General features: G+C 46.7%; 1 protein-coding gene across 4 annotated transcripts in view; it reads right to left on the reverse strand.

Annotated features, from left to right (window-relative positions):
• Positions 1 to 696: 696 nt before the first annotated feature.
• The window catches only part of greb1 (growth regulating estrogen receptor binding 1), a 345,678-nt gene continuing 330,718 nt past the window's right edge, over positions 697 to 15,656 (reverse strand). For all 4 annotated transcript variants that reach the window (XM_085996301.1, XM_085996302.1, XM_085996298.1 and 1 more), the window contains 3 exons: positions 11,100 to 11,300; positions 8,023 to 8,161; positions 697 to 1,172 (listed from right to left, as the gene is read on the reverse strand). In XM_085996301.1, the coding sequence (XP_085852427.1) occupies positions 1,009 to 1,172; positions 8,023 to 8,161; positions 11,100 to 11,300 (504 nt within the window). In that variant the 3' untranslated portion in view covers positions 697 to 1,008. The remainder of the gene's footprint in view (positions 1,173 to 8,022; positions 8,162 to 11,099; positions 11,301 to 15,656) is intronic.

Below are 15,656 nucleotides of genomic sequence, written 5' to 3' on the forward strand. Positions count from 1 at the left end.
CAGCTTCTACTTTAACCCCATGCGTATGTCCCAATCTTTGTTTCGCTCTCTGTAAATTTTTTAACAATTGAATTGAATCAGTGCTTTTTATTTCCTGGTTTGCTGTCTGTGCGAATTCGTCAATGTGATTGGCTGCTTCGACAGCTTGATGACATCACTGCTGCTCGACACTCGGGATCCCCTTTCGACAGCACTGCCATCAATTTAACATTGAGAGCGCTCAGGTTTTCGCCAAAGAAATCGCGAGATCTTTGTGGGCAGCTTTCTTCGAGGGTCAGCGGTGATCGGCATCACTTCACCACTGACCGCAAAATCCGGGCCACTGATTAGCCAAATATGTTTATTGTATATAAACTTCTGATAAAACAACATTTAAAAAACAAAACTTTTTTTTAAAGCCTCAGTCCTTAAAAGGAATGACTTTGATTTTGAAAACAGAAAAGGTCTTTCAGTCCTCAAAGGGTTTAAACCCACTGCTATGTCACTATGTCAACACTTCCATTAAGGCCTGATCATGATTCAATCCATTACCTTCAGGGGCTTACTTAAGAGTGCAGTCCCTCATTATTCTTCTCACAGTTCAAAGGTTCTAAAGTGCAGACTTGCCACCAACTATCGCAGTATCTAATGAGGAGGGCACTCTTCCTGATTTCGATCAGAACAGCAGAGCGGTGATTCAAACCAGGACATTTCAAACTGGATCTAATACAAAATCATTTACTCTAAACTACAGCAAACATTAAAGTTTACACTTGTCTATTATTCAGGCAAGTAAAGACATTTCAAAAATTCTGTTTAAAAAAAAATATGTTAAGGCAGTGCATAAGATTGATGAAGGTTTACAGGAAATTGTTCTCAGCATGTATCAGTCTTTATATTTGATTGATTTGGTACCATTCGATTCAGTTTTGTAAAACACTGATTTAAACACTGCAATATGTTCATGGCTCAAAGAAAATTCTGTGTTACTTATGGAGTGCTCATTTCTGCAGTCTAAATTTTCATGCTTCAGACATGTCGTCCAGTCAGAAAAAAGAGTGGCTTGTCCTCTTGGGAGTTCGCTGTCTGGAATTCATCTCTTAACCTGAACTGCCACTCATCTTCCAGCTCCAGTCTTACAACAGTCTGGCGAAGAGAACTACGATCTTGACAAATTACACACAGCGTAGCGCCTAAACAAATGAATTTGTAAAGTCAATATAGGCAAGCTCTTTTTAAAAATGTGTTCGTTTAAAAACAGATCATTGCCCAAGGCGGTGTCCATTACAAAGGCACTGGAGACTATATATATATATATTTAACAAGCTTCAGGAAATGCTAAATGTTATGTACAATATATCAGTACATTCTTTCAAAGGCAAAATCAAATTTCAACATTTTAAACTTTAATAAAATGAAACATTTCTTGCATCTGAATATTACAAATCATGTTCAGGGGTATATTTTGCCACACTCGACCTCATTATCAATAATGATTTCTATTAAAATCCTGTTTATCTGTACACGAGAAAAAGCACTTCCTGTTGTTAGTAAACCCTTTTGTTTCCCGAATGGCACATGGGCTAACTGTAACATGCAGCATGGTACTGAGCCAGAGAGATCAGAAGGTCTTGTGTTCAATCCTGCTCTGTGTTAAGCGAGCTTGTCCCCGCCAAGGCAGTAGTAGGTGCTACAATCGGCTTCAGACTCCTGGGCTAAGGAAGGCTGTACTTCCTTATCCACATGTGACAGGTCAGATAATATCACTACACTATATTTTCCAGTGTCTTTGAAAGTTTAACTAATTATATAAACTGAATCAAACAGGATAATTAGAATACACATTAATTCCAGCTTTGTTGGAACCAATCCCCAAAAGGATTTTAGTGCACTTTTGAACTTTTTCTAACCTCTTTTCCCAAATAACTACCTAATTAATGCCTGCACATGATTAATATCCCACTTGTGGCATTAATCATAACTCACTTGTGATTTAGCTGCCCGAGTGTAATCAAGTAAGTCTGTTCATCGGACATGAATCAGATCTCACTGGCCTTCATTGTTTATCCTCTATTTACTTCCCACAGTCAGGCAGAAAGCAAGTCTAAAATTAATAAAGTTATGTTACTTGCTCTAAATTGTGCATCATAAATTTTTATATTTATGGTAGCATTTGGATTCTTTTTCATTTCCTCACTGCTATAATGGCACACTACGAGGGCTGACTACCCCACAACAACATTGAAGGAATGTGTCCCGATTGTGAGTCCTTTGCAAGACGATAGCCCTCAGCCAGATCTCACGTTTAGGTCAGGAACAGAAGACCTGTTCTGCAGCTTCACCTCAACATTTCGTATCCCGAAAAAAATCGGCACAAAATACCAGTGGCAAAACGTCACGCAGCAATGCATCATTTCTACCTGCGGAATATGCCTATGCCAAAGAGTGCCGTCAACAATAACATTCAGATCCCTGTATGCGGAAGTTCAAATGCAGAGTCACAGGCACTTGTCGAAGCAGCTTAGCTGCGGCCTGCACCTGTGGCTTGCCCATTGTTGCTCCGTGCAATTTCTCCCAGTCTCCTCTCTATGCTCTGGCCACAGCTAGGGTCAGATTTATGAGCCATTTTCTTTACACACAGTGTCCCCTAGCTGCACCCTTTTGTTACGCTGCCACATCTGGACAGTAGTGGTAAAATAGCAGAAGAAAGAACCAACAATATTATACAGCAAAATAACAACAGAGAATGCTGGAAAAACTCAGCAGGTCAGGCAATATCCGTGGAGAGAAATTTGAGTTGACGTTTCGGGTTGAAACCCTTCTTCAAAACTGGAAAGAAAATAAAAAGATCGAAGGCAAAGCTGCGATCGAACAAAAGAAGAAAAGAGACAATAAAAGGTATGCGAAGCCAAGTGAGATGGTAATGGGCCCGTGGAGACAAAAGGCAGCTGAGATTAGGTGTGAAGTGTACTGGCAGGATAAGGACAGCTGCCAGGTGAGAGAGAGAAACAAAAGGAAAGGGGGGGGGGGGGGGAAAGGACCCAAAACAAAAGGGGTGGAAAAAATTAAAAGGAAAAAAGTAATAGGGGCCGAGGTTATGATCGGAAATTGTTGAACTCGATAGAGAGTCCGGAAGGCTGCAGAGTGCCTAATCGGAAGACGAGGTGCTGCTCCTCGAGTTTACGCTGAGCTTCCGTGGAACAATGCAAGAGGCCAAGGACGGTGAGGTCCGAGTGGGAGTGGGGCGGTGAATTAAAGTGACAGGCGACCGGAAGCTCGGGGTCCCCCTTACGGACTGAACGGAGGTGTTCCGCAAAGCGGTCGCCCAATCTGCGTTTGGTCTCCCCAATGTAGAGGAGACCACATCGTGAGCAGCGAATACAGTATACTAGATTGCAAGAAGTACAAGTAAATCGCTGTTTCACCTGGAAGGGGTGTTTGGGGCCCTGGACAGTGGGAAGGTATAGGGGCAGGTGTTACATCTCCTGCGCTTGCACGGGAAGGTGCCAGGCGAAGGGGAAGGACTGTTGGGGGTGCTAGAGGAGTGGACTAGGGTGTCTTGGAAGGAGTGGTCCCTACGGAATGCTGAAAAGGGAGGGGAGGGGAAGATGTGTTTGGTGGTGGGATCACTTTGGAGGTAGCGGAAATGGCGGAGGATGATCCGTTGAATGTGGAGGCTGGTGGGGTGAAAGGTGAGGACAAGGGGAACCCTATCGTGGTTCCGGGAGGGAGGGGCAGGGGTGAGGGCAGAAGTGCGGGAGATAGAACAGACACGGTCGAGGGCTGTGTCGACCATGGTAGAGGGGAATCCTCGGTTGCGGAAAAAGGAAGACATGTTGGAAGCACTGGTGTGGAAGGTGGCATCATCAGAGCAGATACGGCGGAGGCGGAGAAGCTGGGAGAATGGAATAGAGTCCTTACAGGAGGCGGGGTGGGAGGAAGTGTAGTCCAGGTAGCTGTGGGAGTCACATTTGTCAGGAAGTTCCTGATCACATTGTCAGGAAGTTCCACAGCACTTTGTATAATGTTTTTTTCTTTTTTCTTTAGTGGTGTCGGTACTGTTAGATGTAACCTCGCAGAGTAGCAGAGATTGAAAGAATGAGCTGCTCAATAAACAGATAGTGATCTATCTCCCATGTTTTACCTTTGCGTAATAATTTTATATTAGCAAAACAGAAGACCACTGGAAAAGGGACCATTTTGGTTTGATTCCCAAGCGACTTTACGTCACTTAAGCTGTTAGCTGTGGCTCAGTGGTAGCCTTCTCACCTCAGAGTCGGAAGGTCATAGGTTCAAGTCTCACTCCAGAGACTTGAGCAGGTAATCCAAGCTGACAAGCTCCCGGCTCTCGGTTAAGCAGCGCCTCGATTTCAAAATTCTCATCTTTGTTTTCAAATCCCTCCATGGCCTCGCTCCTCCCTATCACTGTAATCTCCTTCAGCTCCACAACCCCCCCTGAAATATCTGCGCTCCTCTAATTCTGGCCTCTTGAGCATCCCTGATTATAATCGCTCCACCTTTGGTGGCCGTGCCTTCTGTTGCCTGGGCCCTAAGCTCTGGAATTCCCTGCCTAAACCTCTCCGCCTCGCTACCTCTCTTTCCTCCTTTAAGACGCTCCTTAGAACCTACCTCTTTGACCAAGCTTTTGGTCACCTGCCCTAATTTATCCTTATGTGGCTCGGTGTCAAAATTTTTGTCTTAAAATACTCCTGTGCAGCACCTTGGGACGTTTTACTATGTTAAAGGCGCTATACAAATACAAGTTGTTGTTGACACTCCAGTGCAGCACCGAGGGAGTGCCAGCACCAGCAAAGGTGCCATCTTTCAGATGAGATGTTAAACCGAGGTCCTGTCTGACTTCATGGGTGCATGTAAAAGATCCCACAGCACCATTCAAAGAGGAGCAAGGGAGTTCTCCTCATGTCTTGGCCTCAACCAACATCACCAAAAGTAGATTATCTGGTCATTTATCTCATTGCGGTTGGTGGGACCTTGCCGTATGCAAATTGGGTCGCCATGTCTCCCTGTATTATAATATAGTGACTGCACCTCAAAATGTTCAATCAGCTGTGAAGTGCTTTGGGACATCCTGAGGACGTGATAGGTATTCCATAAATACAAGTTCTTTCCTCTTTATCTTATCATTATAGCCTGAAGTCCGATCCTCAATTAGTACTTTAAAAAAAAAAATAAAGGCTCATTGCCTCATAGCAGCATCTGAAAAAAATGGTCACCATAGAAGTAGATTTAGATACTTAAATTTCATTGCTAAGTGTAGCAAGTTCAATTTTATTGTTTCAGCCATTTTAACATAGAAACATAGGAGATAGGAGCAGGAGTAGGCCATTCGGCCCCTCGAGCCTGCTCCGCCATTTAATGAGATCATGGCTGATCATCCAAATTCAGTACCCTGTCCCTGCCTTCTTCCCATATCCCTTGATCCCTTTAGCCTTAAGAAATATATCTAACTCCTTCTTGAAAATATTTAATGAATTGGCCTCAACTGCCTTCTGTGGTAGAGAATTCCACAGGTTCACCACTCTCTGGGTGAAGAAATTCCTCCTCATCTCAGTCCTAAATGGCTTACCCCTTATCCTTAGACTGTGACCCCTGGTTCTGGACTCCCCGACCATCGGGAACATCCTTCCAGCATCTAGTCTGTCCAGTCCGGTTAGAATTTTATAGGTTTCAATGACATTCCCTCTCATTCTTCTAAACTCCAGCGAGTATAAGCCCAATCGACCCAATCACTCCTCATAAGTCATTCCTGCCATCCCAGGTATCAGCCTGGTGAATCTTCGCTGCACTCCCTCCATGGCAAGAACATCCTTCCTCAGATAAGGCAACCAAAACTGCACACAATACTCAAGGTGTGGTCTCACCAAGTACAACTGTAGCAAGACATCCTTGCTCCTGTACTCAAATCCTCTCGCTATGAAGGCCAACATACCATTTGCCTTCTTAACCGCCTGCTGCACCTACATGCTTACCTTCAGCGACTGGTGCACAAGGACACCCAGGTCTTGTTGCACTTCCCCTTCGCCCAATCTATTGCCATTCAGATAATAATCTGCCTTCCTGTTTTTTGCCACCAAAGTGGATAACCTCGCATTTATCCACATTATATTGCATCTGCCCAATCACCCAACCTGTCCAAATCATACTGGAGTTTCTCTGCATCCTCCTCACAGCACACACGCCCACCCAGCTTTGTGTCGTCTGCAAATTTGGAGATATTACATCTAGTTCCCTCGTCTAGATCATTAATATATATTGTGAATAGCTGGGGTCCAAGGACCGATCCCTGCGGTACCCCACTAGTCACTGCCTGCCACTCGGAAAAAGACCTGTTTATTCCAACTCTTTGCTTCCTGTCTGCCAACCAGTTCTCTATCCAAGTCAATACCTTGCCCCCAACCCTATGTGCCTTAACTTTACACGCTAATCTCTTATGCGGAACCTTATCAAAAGCCTTCTGAAAGTCCAAATACACCACATCCACTGCTTCTCCCTTATCTATTCTACCAGTTACATCCTCAAAAAATTCCAGTAGATTAGTCAAGTATGATTTACCTTTTGTAAATCCATGTTGACTTTGTCCGATCCTGTCACTGTTTTCCAAGTGCTCTGCTATTACATCTTTTATAATGGACTCTAGCATTTTCCCCACTACCGATGTTAGGCTTACCGGTCTATAATTCCCCGTTTTCTCTCTACCACCTTTTTTAAATGTGGGGTTACATTAGCTACCCTCCAATCCATGGGGACTGTTCCAGAGTCTATAGCATTTTGGAAGATGACCAGCAATGCATCTACTATTTCTAGGGCCACTTCCTTAAGTACCCTAGGATGTAGATTATCAGGCCCTGGGGATTTATCGGCCTTCAATCCCGTCAATTTCCCTAACACCATTTCCCTACAAATACTGATTTCATTCAGTTCCTCCCTGTCATTAGACCCTATGTTCCCCGGCATCTCTGGGAGGTTATTTGTGTCCTATTTTATTTTGAAATAAATTTTCGAACATTTCTTCAAGACGTAATTCTCTGCCCCAGAGAGTTGTGGAGGCTCAGTCGTTGAGTATATTCAAGGCTGAGATCGAGAGATTTTCGGACTCTAGGGGAATCGAGGGATATGGAGATCGGGTGTGAAAGTGGAGTGGAGGTCGAAGATCAGCCGTGATCTTATTGAATGGCGGAGCAGGCTCGAGGGGCCGAATGGCCGACTCCTGCTCCTAATTCTTATGTTCTGATGTAAAATGAAGGGCGATATTTAAAAGGGGACCTTTTTAAAACGACAGTGGCCCTGACCTTGATGGGGGCAGGTTTTGTGAGCGGGGGAGGAATTGTGCGGGGGAGGGGGTCAGGGGTTTTGTTCAGGAAACCCAGAAGTCCACAGCGTGCATATTTTTTTCAAGCAGGTCCCCCTTCCCCCCGCCCACCCCTCCGCCCAGAAAGCAGCCTGATTGACAGGTTTGGTTCCCTGTGGGACGGGGAACGCGCCGGAGGAGTCCGCAGGCTAGGAGCAGGTAGGGAGGAAGGGTGGTTGACGATCTCAGCTCCCAGGATGACCAATCACGGAGGGGGGGGGGGGGTCTTTGGATCTGGGGGGTGGGGGCCCGATGGCAGGCAGGGAAGTAGGTTAGCTGGGTGGGGGGGTGGTCTGGGGAAGCAGTGCTGCAAAGGCACTTACCTCTTCCACAAAACACTTACCTCTTCACCTCCCTTTAGCTGTCGGGTTTCCCGACGCCTGGGAAACCCGATCAGCCTAGGAGACACGCAGCCTGGGAGTGGGTTGGTCGCCTGCCCCCTAACCCCGCCCCCTGTAAAACTGGAAGTGGCTGGGTTGGAGGCGTGTTTGAGAATCTTACATTTTTTAACAGCCACCTGACCCCAACCCACCCATTTTGTGGTTAAAATTACCCCCAGTATCTATGAAAGTCCACTTAAAAAAAACTCTAGTCACAATAAGAGAAAAAGCCATACTGACTTTTCAAAGCATGAAGACTAGAATGGAAAAAAGCTTAATTAAAGAATGCCTTACCTTTCAGAAAGTGGAATTGTTTCAAAATACTAGCTGTGACAAATGAGTCACAGAGATACAGAAGGAGACCACTGAAAGCAAGGCCAGAGCTGTCGATATTTAATGAATGAGGACGAGAACTCACAAAGCAAACAGTAATCTGAAATATTTAAAAAATGAGATTGTAAATGTCACGACATCCTGACATCTTTTACTTTACGCTTTAAAATAAATTAAACTGATTTAAATAACGAGTTTCAGACAGGAACAAATACCATTTGGAACAGCACAGGTTTCTTCTCGAGGCGACCAACATTGGGGGTGGAATTGGCTATCGCCGGCCGGCGGGGGCCAAGAAACAATCCCTGCGCCCGAACGGGTAAACCCGAGACACGCTCGATATCGGGCCTCATTGAAATTTGTCTGCGCGTCCCCAGGCAGCTCACCGGTGAAGCGGATTTAAATTCTATGCCGCTGCTATACTGGCAGCAGCCCTCGGGTAGGTCCTTGGAGGAGGGTGGAGGCGGAGGCAACCGAGAGTGGGGATCGGGGGATGATCAGGAGGCAGGGGTAGATGATCGGGAGAGGGGGGAGGCAAACAGTGAGGATGATACCGATCGACTGCAACAGGACATAGAAAGGCTAGCGGAATGGGCAGACAAGTGGCAGATGGAATTTAATACAGAGAAGTATGAGGTGATGCATTTTGGCAGAAGGAACAGGGAGAGGCAATATACACTTCATGGCACAGTTTTAAAGAGTGTGCAGGGACAGAGGGACCTGGGAGTTAATGTGCACAGGTCCCTGAAGGTGGCAGGACATATTGAGAGAGTGGTTAGCAAAGCTTATGGGATCTTGGGCTTCATAAATAGAAGTATTGGGTACAAAAGTAGAGAAGTTATGCTGAACCTTTATAAAGCGCTGGTTAGGCCACAACTGGAGTATTGCGTCCAGTTCTGGTCACCACACTTCAGGAAGGATGTGAAGGCCCTTGAGAAGGTGCAGAGGAGATTTACCAGAATGGTTCCAGGAATGGGGGATCTTAGCTACAAGGACAGGTTGGAGAAGCAGGATTTGTTTTCATTAGAGCAAATGAGGTTGAGGGGAGATTTGATAGAGGTGTACAAGATTATGACAGGTTTGGATAGGCTAGACAGGGAAAGGATGTTCCTACTGCATGATGGTACAAAGAGTAGGGGACACAAATTTAGCGCCCCCGCGGCTGAAATTCATTGGTAGCACCCCAAGAGGGAAGCGGGGTGCTACTGGAAGCGCTCCCCCTCCCTCTTGGGCGCTGCGAGAGAATTCTTAAAGGGGAGGGGCCTTGCGCAGCGCGACCCGGGCCACCAGGGATTGGAGTGCCGGCTAAAGAGCCCGGCACTCAAGAGAAGTGCTGGGCTCATGGAGCGCAGCCGGCACTCCGCGCGGGGGGCTTCAGGAGGCAGCCGGGGACGGCAACGGGGGCAGGTGCTGGCAGGCGGCCAGCAACAAAAATGGCCGTCTGGCACTTCCTCTTTAATTTGCGCCGCCCTGGCCGCAGGTAGGCCCCCTGACCCCGTTGGATATAGCGTCCGGCGGTAAGTCAGGGGACGCTACCGAAGATCGCGAGCGGGGCGCTGTGCACGACGATGATGTCATTGCCGGTGGCGCAGTGCGCTAACGGTTACCGCCGCCACTAACTTCCCGGTGAATTTCGCAGGAGGTGCTGGCGGCACCGTGCCCTAGTTGCTTTGCGAGCGAACGGGAGGCGCAAAGCAACCAAATTTTTAGGCCTATGACTCCTGTTCCTCCCGGCTTCACAGAAAGGTAAGTTTGTTTTTTAAAGTTACTCTTTTGGTGCCAGCTGCCAGCGGTCCCTTTAAGGACTGCCGATTAGGCCACGTGTAGAGTTAGTTTGAGATCATAAGAAATTGACTGTAATATTGTTCACTGATTATGCTCCGACAATTGTTTTCTCTTGTATTGTAGAGGCTTGAATAGTCACAGACACAAATGAGTGTCGAACATCTCTTGTTCTTCTAGTAGTACTTCACTATAAATCCTTAATAGCCTGAAGTTAAAAAAAAATCAGCTTTACTCAAATTCTGTACAACACCATGAGATTTGACAGTAGCAGGTTACTCTAATGGGCAAAAAAATTGTGTATACTGCAAATAAAACACACAAGTGTTTGTTGATAATGGTATATCATTTTACAGCATGGATCTGATGATATGGTGACCTCTTGTGCCCTCCTCCCCACTCTCGCCCCACATTAGTCTCAGACTTGCTCACAACCCCCCTCCCTCCCCGCCACTGCATCCACTCCATTTCTTGGCAGTGACCGACCACTACCTGAAGTCCCTCTCTCGCCGGCTGGCCAGGCAGCGATTCTGGCCGGATTCGGGCAGCGGCCTGACTTAAAACATGGAAATGAGGCTCAGCAGTTAAAATGATCCGGAGTTAAAATTCCACAAAGCGAGGGGTGTGATTTACGCTGGTATTGGCAACACAGGAAGGCTGGCTGCAACATTTGAAGCCTGCTCATAATCTCACTTCGAAGTTTATTGTTTTACACCCGAGTCAGAAGGTTGTGGGTTCACAGTCCCACTCCAGGGGCTTGAGCACATAAAAATCTAGGCTGACGCTCCAGTGCAGTGCTGAGGGAGTGCTGCACTGTCAGAGGTGCTGTCTTTCAGATGAGACGTTAAACCCGAGACCCGTCTACTCTCTCAGGTGGTCGTAAAAGATCCCATGGCACTATTTTGAAGAGCAGGGGAGTTATCCCGGGTGTCCTGGGGCCAATATTTATCCCTCAACCAACATAACAAAAACAGATTATCTGGTCATTATCACATTGCTGTTTGTGGGAGCTTGCTGTGCGCAAATTGGCTGCCGCGTTTCCCACATTACAACAGTGACTACACTCCAAAAGTACTTCATTGGCTGTAAAGCGCTTTGGGACCTCCGGTGGTTGTGAAAGGCGCTATAGAAATGCACAGTCTTTCTTTCTTGCGACCCAAGTACGTGATCAGACAGTTTCAAAGTAGCCAGCCAATTTTCACATTATAATTATTAATGAGAGACACTGTACAGATTTGATGATATTTGCGCCATACCTCTTGCCCTAGGTTGAGATAACAGTCTACTGACAGCACTGGATGACTGTAGTTCCTTACTGACAATGGGAAAAGACGTTTACTTGTGTGTTGCAGATATTTTTCCAGCAGTAACTGGGCTGGTGCTGCTAAAAATGTATGTTTGCTGTCTGGAGCACAGATATACTGAGATGGGGAAATGGACATTGGTACATCAGGGACCTGCAACAAATACAAATAGATTCAGTGTGGTCAGCAAAGGAAAATATGCTTGAACTTGTCCTTCACAAGACTGCTAGATGATATACATAAATACATGAAAAATAACAGCGATAGGAATTGGAATGAGATACTAAAATAAGGAATTGGGTGTGGTATTGATCGTCAGTTCTGACCGTCAAGTGAGAAATGAGAATGTGAAAATAATGAACTGGATTGGATGGTGCAGTGTGTTAACACACAGGCCTGTCTGCATCTGGAACCAGGGCTTCAGTCCAATTCTGACTGATGAGATAAAAGACCCCACACTCCCAACAGCTGTAAACTGAAATGAGTTTGAACAGACTCTACGCAGTTTCTAGTGCCTACAAGAACTGCACAAAACTTTGGGGTGCAATAATGCGGTGTGGCATCAGAGCTGATGCTCTTTGGGCACTGCACAGGCCTGGGATATGGGCGTCGCTGGCAAGGCCAGCATTTATTGCCCATCCCTAATTGCCCTCAATGGTGAGCCGCCTTCTTGAACCGCTGCAGTCCGTGTGGTGAAGGAGCTCCCACAGCACTGTTAGGGAGGGAGTTCCAGGATTTTGACCCAGCGACGATGAAGGAACAGCGATATACTTCCAAGTCAGGATGGTGTGTGACTTGGAGGGGAACTTGGAGGTGGTGGTGTTCCCATGCGCCTGCTGCCCTTGTCCTTCTAGGTGGCAGAGGTCGCGGGTTTGGGAGGTGCTGCCGAAGAAGCCTTGGCGAGTTGCTGCAGTACATCTTGTAGATGGTACACACTGCAGCCACGGTAGACCGGTGGTGGAGGGAGTGAATGTTTAAGGTGATGGATGGGGTGCCAATCAAGCGGGCTGCTTTATCTTGAATGGTGTCGAGCTTCTTGAGTGTTGTTGGAGCTGCACTCATCCAAGCAAGTGGAGAGTATTCCATCACACTCCTGACTTTTGCCTTGTGGATGGTGGAAAGGTTTGAGATCAGTTTTGCTAATGCATAGTGCATGGTGTGTACACTGGGAAAGGGGCAGATTATTGGGCACCTGATCATCGTAAAGCTGTCTTGCTTCTGAAGTGTGGGAGAAATGACTGAAGCAAGTGCACACCGCACAATGACTCCATGTAATGAAGAAGCTTTGGAGGCGCTGTTTGAACGACATCTTGCATTTGTAAAATTGCCTTATAAGATGCGTTAACAGAACTTCAGTGAAAATTTTGGGTGTTATCACTGAGGAAGAATACACGACACTCTGGCAAATAAGAACATAGGAAAGTAGGAGCAAGAGTCGGCCATTTGGCCCCTCGAGCCTGCTCCACCATTCAATAAGATCATGGCTGATCTTCTACCTTATCGCCACTTTCCTGCACTAGGCTCCCCAGCCAGGGGAAACATCCTCCCTGTATCTACCCTGTCAAGCCCTGTAAGAATTTTGTATGTTTCAATGAGATCATCTCTCATTCTTCTAAACTCTAGAGAATATAGACCTCGTCTCCTCAATCTCTCCTCATAGGACAATCCCCCCATCCCAGGAATCAGTCTGGTGAACCTTCGTTGCACTCCCTCTATGGCAAGTATATCCTTCCTTAGGTAAGGAGACCAAAACTGTACACAGTTAGGATACTTTCCAAATGTCCATGTTTTACCAGGATATGATGTATCGCTGCCACGGCACTGTGCATGCGTGGCCCATTATCTACGACAGGCACACAGCCAACCCAAGTATCTTCACAGACTCACAAGGTGCTTGCTGCCCTGGACATTTGAGAAAAACGCATCGTTCAGATTCCTCTTTCCAACATATGTCCCTTTTCCACCTGCTTTCAGGAGAAAGCTGCAGATAACAGAGGCTCGCGCATGTAGACCTTGGGGAGGGGGCAGGTTCACCTGACACACAACCCTTGACCGCATGATGAGAGGGCCTGGAGATTCTGAGCATGGAAGCAATAGGAGGGGGAGGTAACAGGCCTTCCCCAAAGGCAAGATTACAATCACCCTTTGTTCTTCATTCTTTAGCTCTGCACTGCAGCATAACACACAGGAATATCATACCCTGCAACACCGTGGCAATGGTGCAATAGGGTGGAGCTCTGAAGCGGTAAAATTATCTTTAAAAATGAGGAGTAGGTGACAATTCACTATTTGTATATATTCTACTCGGGTTCAAGTTACTTCCAACAATCCCAATGAGCAATCACAGCCAGGCACCTCACAGCACCCTGTGTCAGCCACTCCTACAGTGACAGGCACCTGTAGGTGTACCCATGCCCTGAGGAGGGAGGGTTCAGTTAGTGACTTGCAGATGGAGTAATTGGTGAAGTTCAAAGCAGGAAAAAGTGTAGATGGACTTGGTGAAGCTGCAACCTCCTGGTCAGAGGGTCAACTCGAGAGATCAGCAGAGCCAAGAATTCAAACCTTACAAACATCAGTAACTCAGAACTTCCTCCATCCCTACAACTCCCCCAGAACTCTGTTAATTCCCTGACCCTTCGCCCCATCATTGGCAGCCGTGCCTTCAGCCACCGAGGCCCTCACGCTCTTGAATTCCCTCCCTAACCCACACTGCTTCTCCTCCTTTAAGGGTCTCCTTAAAACCTACCTCTTCAAACAGGCTTTTGGTCACCCTTCCCGATATCTACTACTTAGGCTTGGCAGCCATTTTTGTCTGATTATGCCTGGGGACATTCTTTACGTTAAAGATGCTACATAAATCCAAGTAGTTGTTGTTGCTGTTGTTGTCATTTGAATGTGTTAAACAGTTTGGGAGCTTCTATAGAGAAACCCACAGAAAGGATTGGTGGGAGTGCTTTACGATCGCTTCACTGACCTGCAGACCGTCATGGAGTGCATGATCATTCCAGGGCTCTTTGCAGTAGAACTATACTTGGCTGAGGTACAAAGCTTCACAACAACTTATTTAATGAATACTATGGCTAGGGATTCAGGGACTACCAGCTCCAACCTACAGCAGGTGGTTACGGTAGCGTAGTGTTATGTTATTGGACTGGTAATCCAGAGAATGTGAGTCAACCACTCATACAGTGTCAGGCACCAGTGCAAAACATGAGTTTGAGAAGGTTTACTAGACTAATACCTGGAATGGGCGGGTTGTCTTATGAGGAAAGGTTGGACAGGCTAGGCTTGTATCCGCTGGAGTTTAGAAGAGTAAGAGGTGACTTGATTGAAACATATAAGACCCTGAGGGGTCTGGACAGGGTGGATGTGGAGAGGATGTTTCCTCTTGTGGGAGAATCTAGAACTAGGGGGTCACTGTTTAAAAATACGGTGTCGCCCATTTAAGACAGAGATGAGGAGACATGTTTTCTCAGAGCGTTGAGAGTCTTTGGAACTCTCTTCCTCAGAGGGCGGTGGAAGCAGAGTCTTTGAATATTTTTAAGGCAGAGGTCGATAGATTCTTGGTAAGCAAGGGGGTGAAAGGTTATCGGGGGTAGGTGGGAATGTGGAGTAATCGGATGAGCCATGATCTTATTGAATGGCGGAGCAGGCTCGAGGGGCCGAGTCCTGCTCCTAATTCGTAGGTTCGTATGGCAGTTTGAGAATTTGAATTCAGTTTTTAAAAATATGGAAATTTAAAAAAATGCTGGTACCAGTAAAAGTGAGAATGAAGCTGTTGGATTGTCGTAAAAACCCATCTGGTTCACGAATGTCCTTTAGCGAAGGAAATCTGCCGTCCTTACCCGGTCTGGCCGATATGTGACTCCAGACCCACACCAATGTGGTTGACTCTAAACTGCCCTCTGAAGTGGTCTAGCGAGCCACTCAGTTGTATTAAACTGCTAGAAAAACGCCCACCACCACCTTCTGAAGAGCGAATAGGGATGGGCAATAAATGCCAGCCTTGCTAGCGATGCCCACATCACAAGAATGAATGGAAAACATTCACCATGTTTGAGAATCAGATAATGTAGGGCACAACCTCATACCTGCGCAGCGGTCTGCTCCCATACAGATCGCTGGCCACACGACAATCACTCAGCATCAGGGAAATGGCAGGAGCTGGCACAGGTAACCGATGTCGCTCTGGGCAAAGTCCCATCTGTTTTACCCGGGTTGCTCTGCTCAAGTGATACAGATGTGCTGCACACACACTGCATGGATACCGGTGGCAACTGTGACTGCCGGGACACTGACTGACCCGGCAGAGTGAGGTAGATGGTGGTGCAGCTCCATTCTCACCACGGACACCCTGCAGTTAGCCATTTCACTCCCTCTCCCCAATGGGGAAACATTTCAAACAAGCACATGGACACTTTTGATAAGGGCACAGCACACTGAATCTTCTCCTCCTTCTTAAGCAGTCCCTCGGAACTGAGGATGATTCGCTTCCACATTAAAAATGAG

The sequence above is a fragment of the Somniosus microcephalus genome, chromosome 9 (assembly GCF_052327205.1).
Source record: "Somniosus microcephalus isolate GS21.2 chromosome 9, FLI_Smic_1.0, whole genome shotgun sequence".
In the NCBI taxonomy this organism is placed as follows: Eukaryota; Metazoa; Chordata; class Chondrichthyes; order Squaliformes; family Somniosidae; genus Somniosus; species Somniosus microcephalus.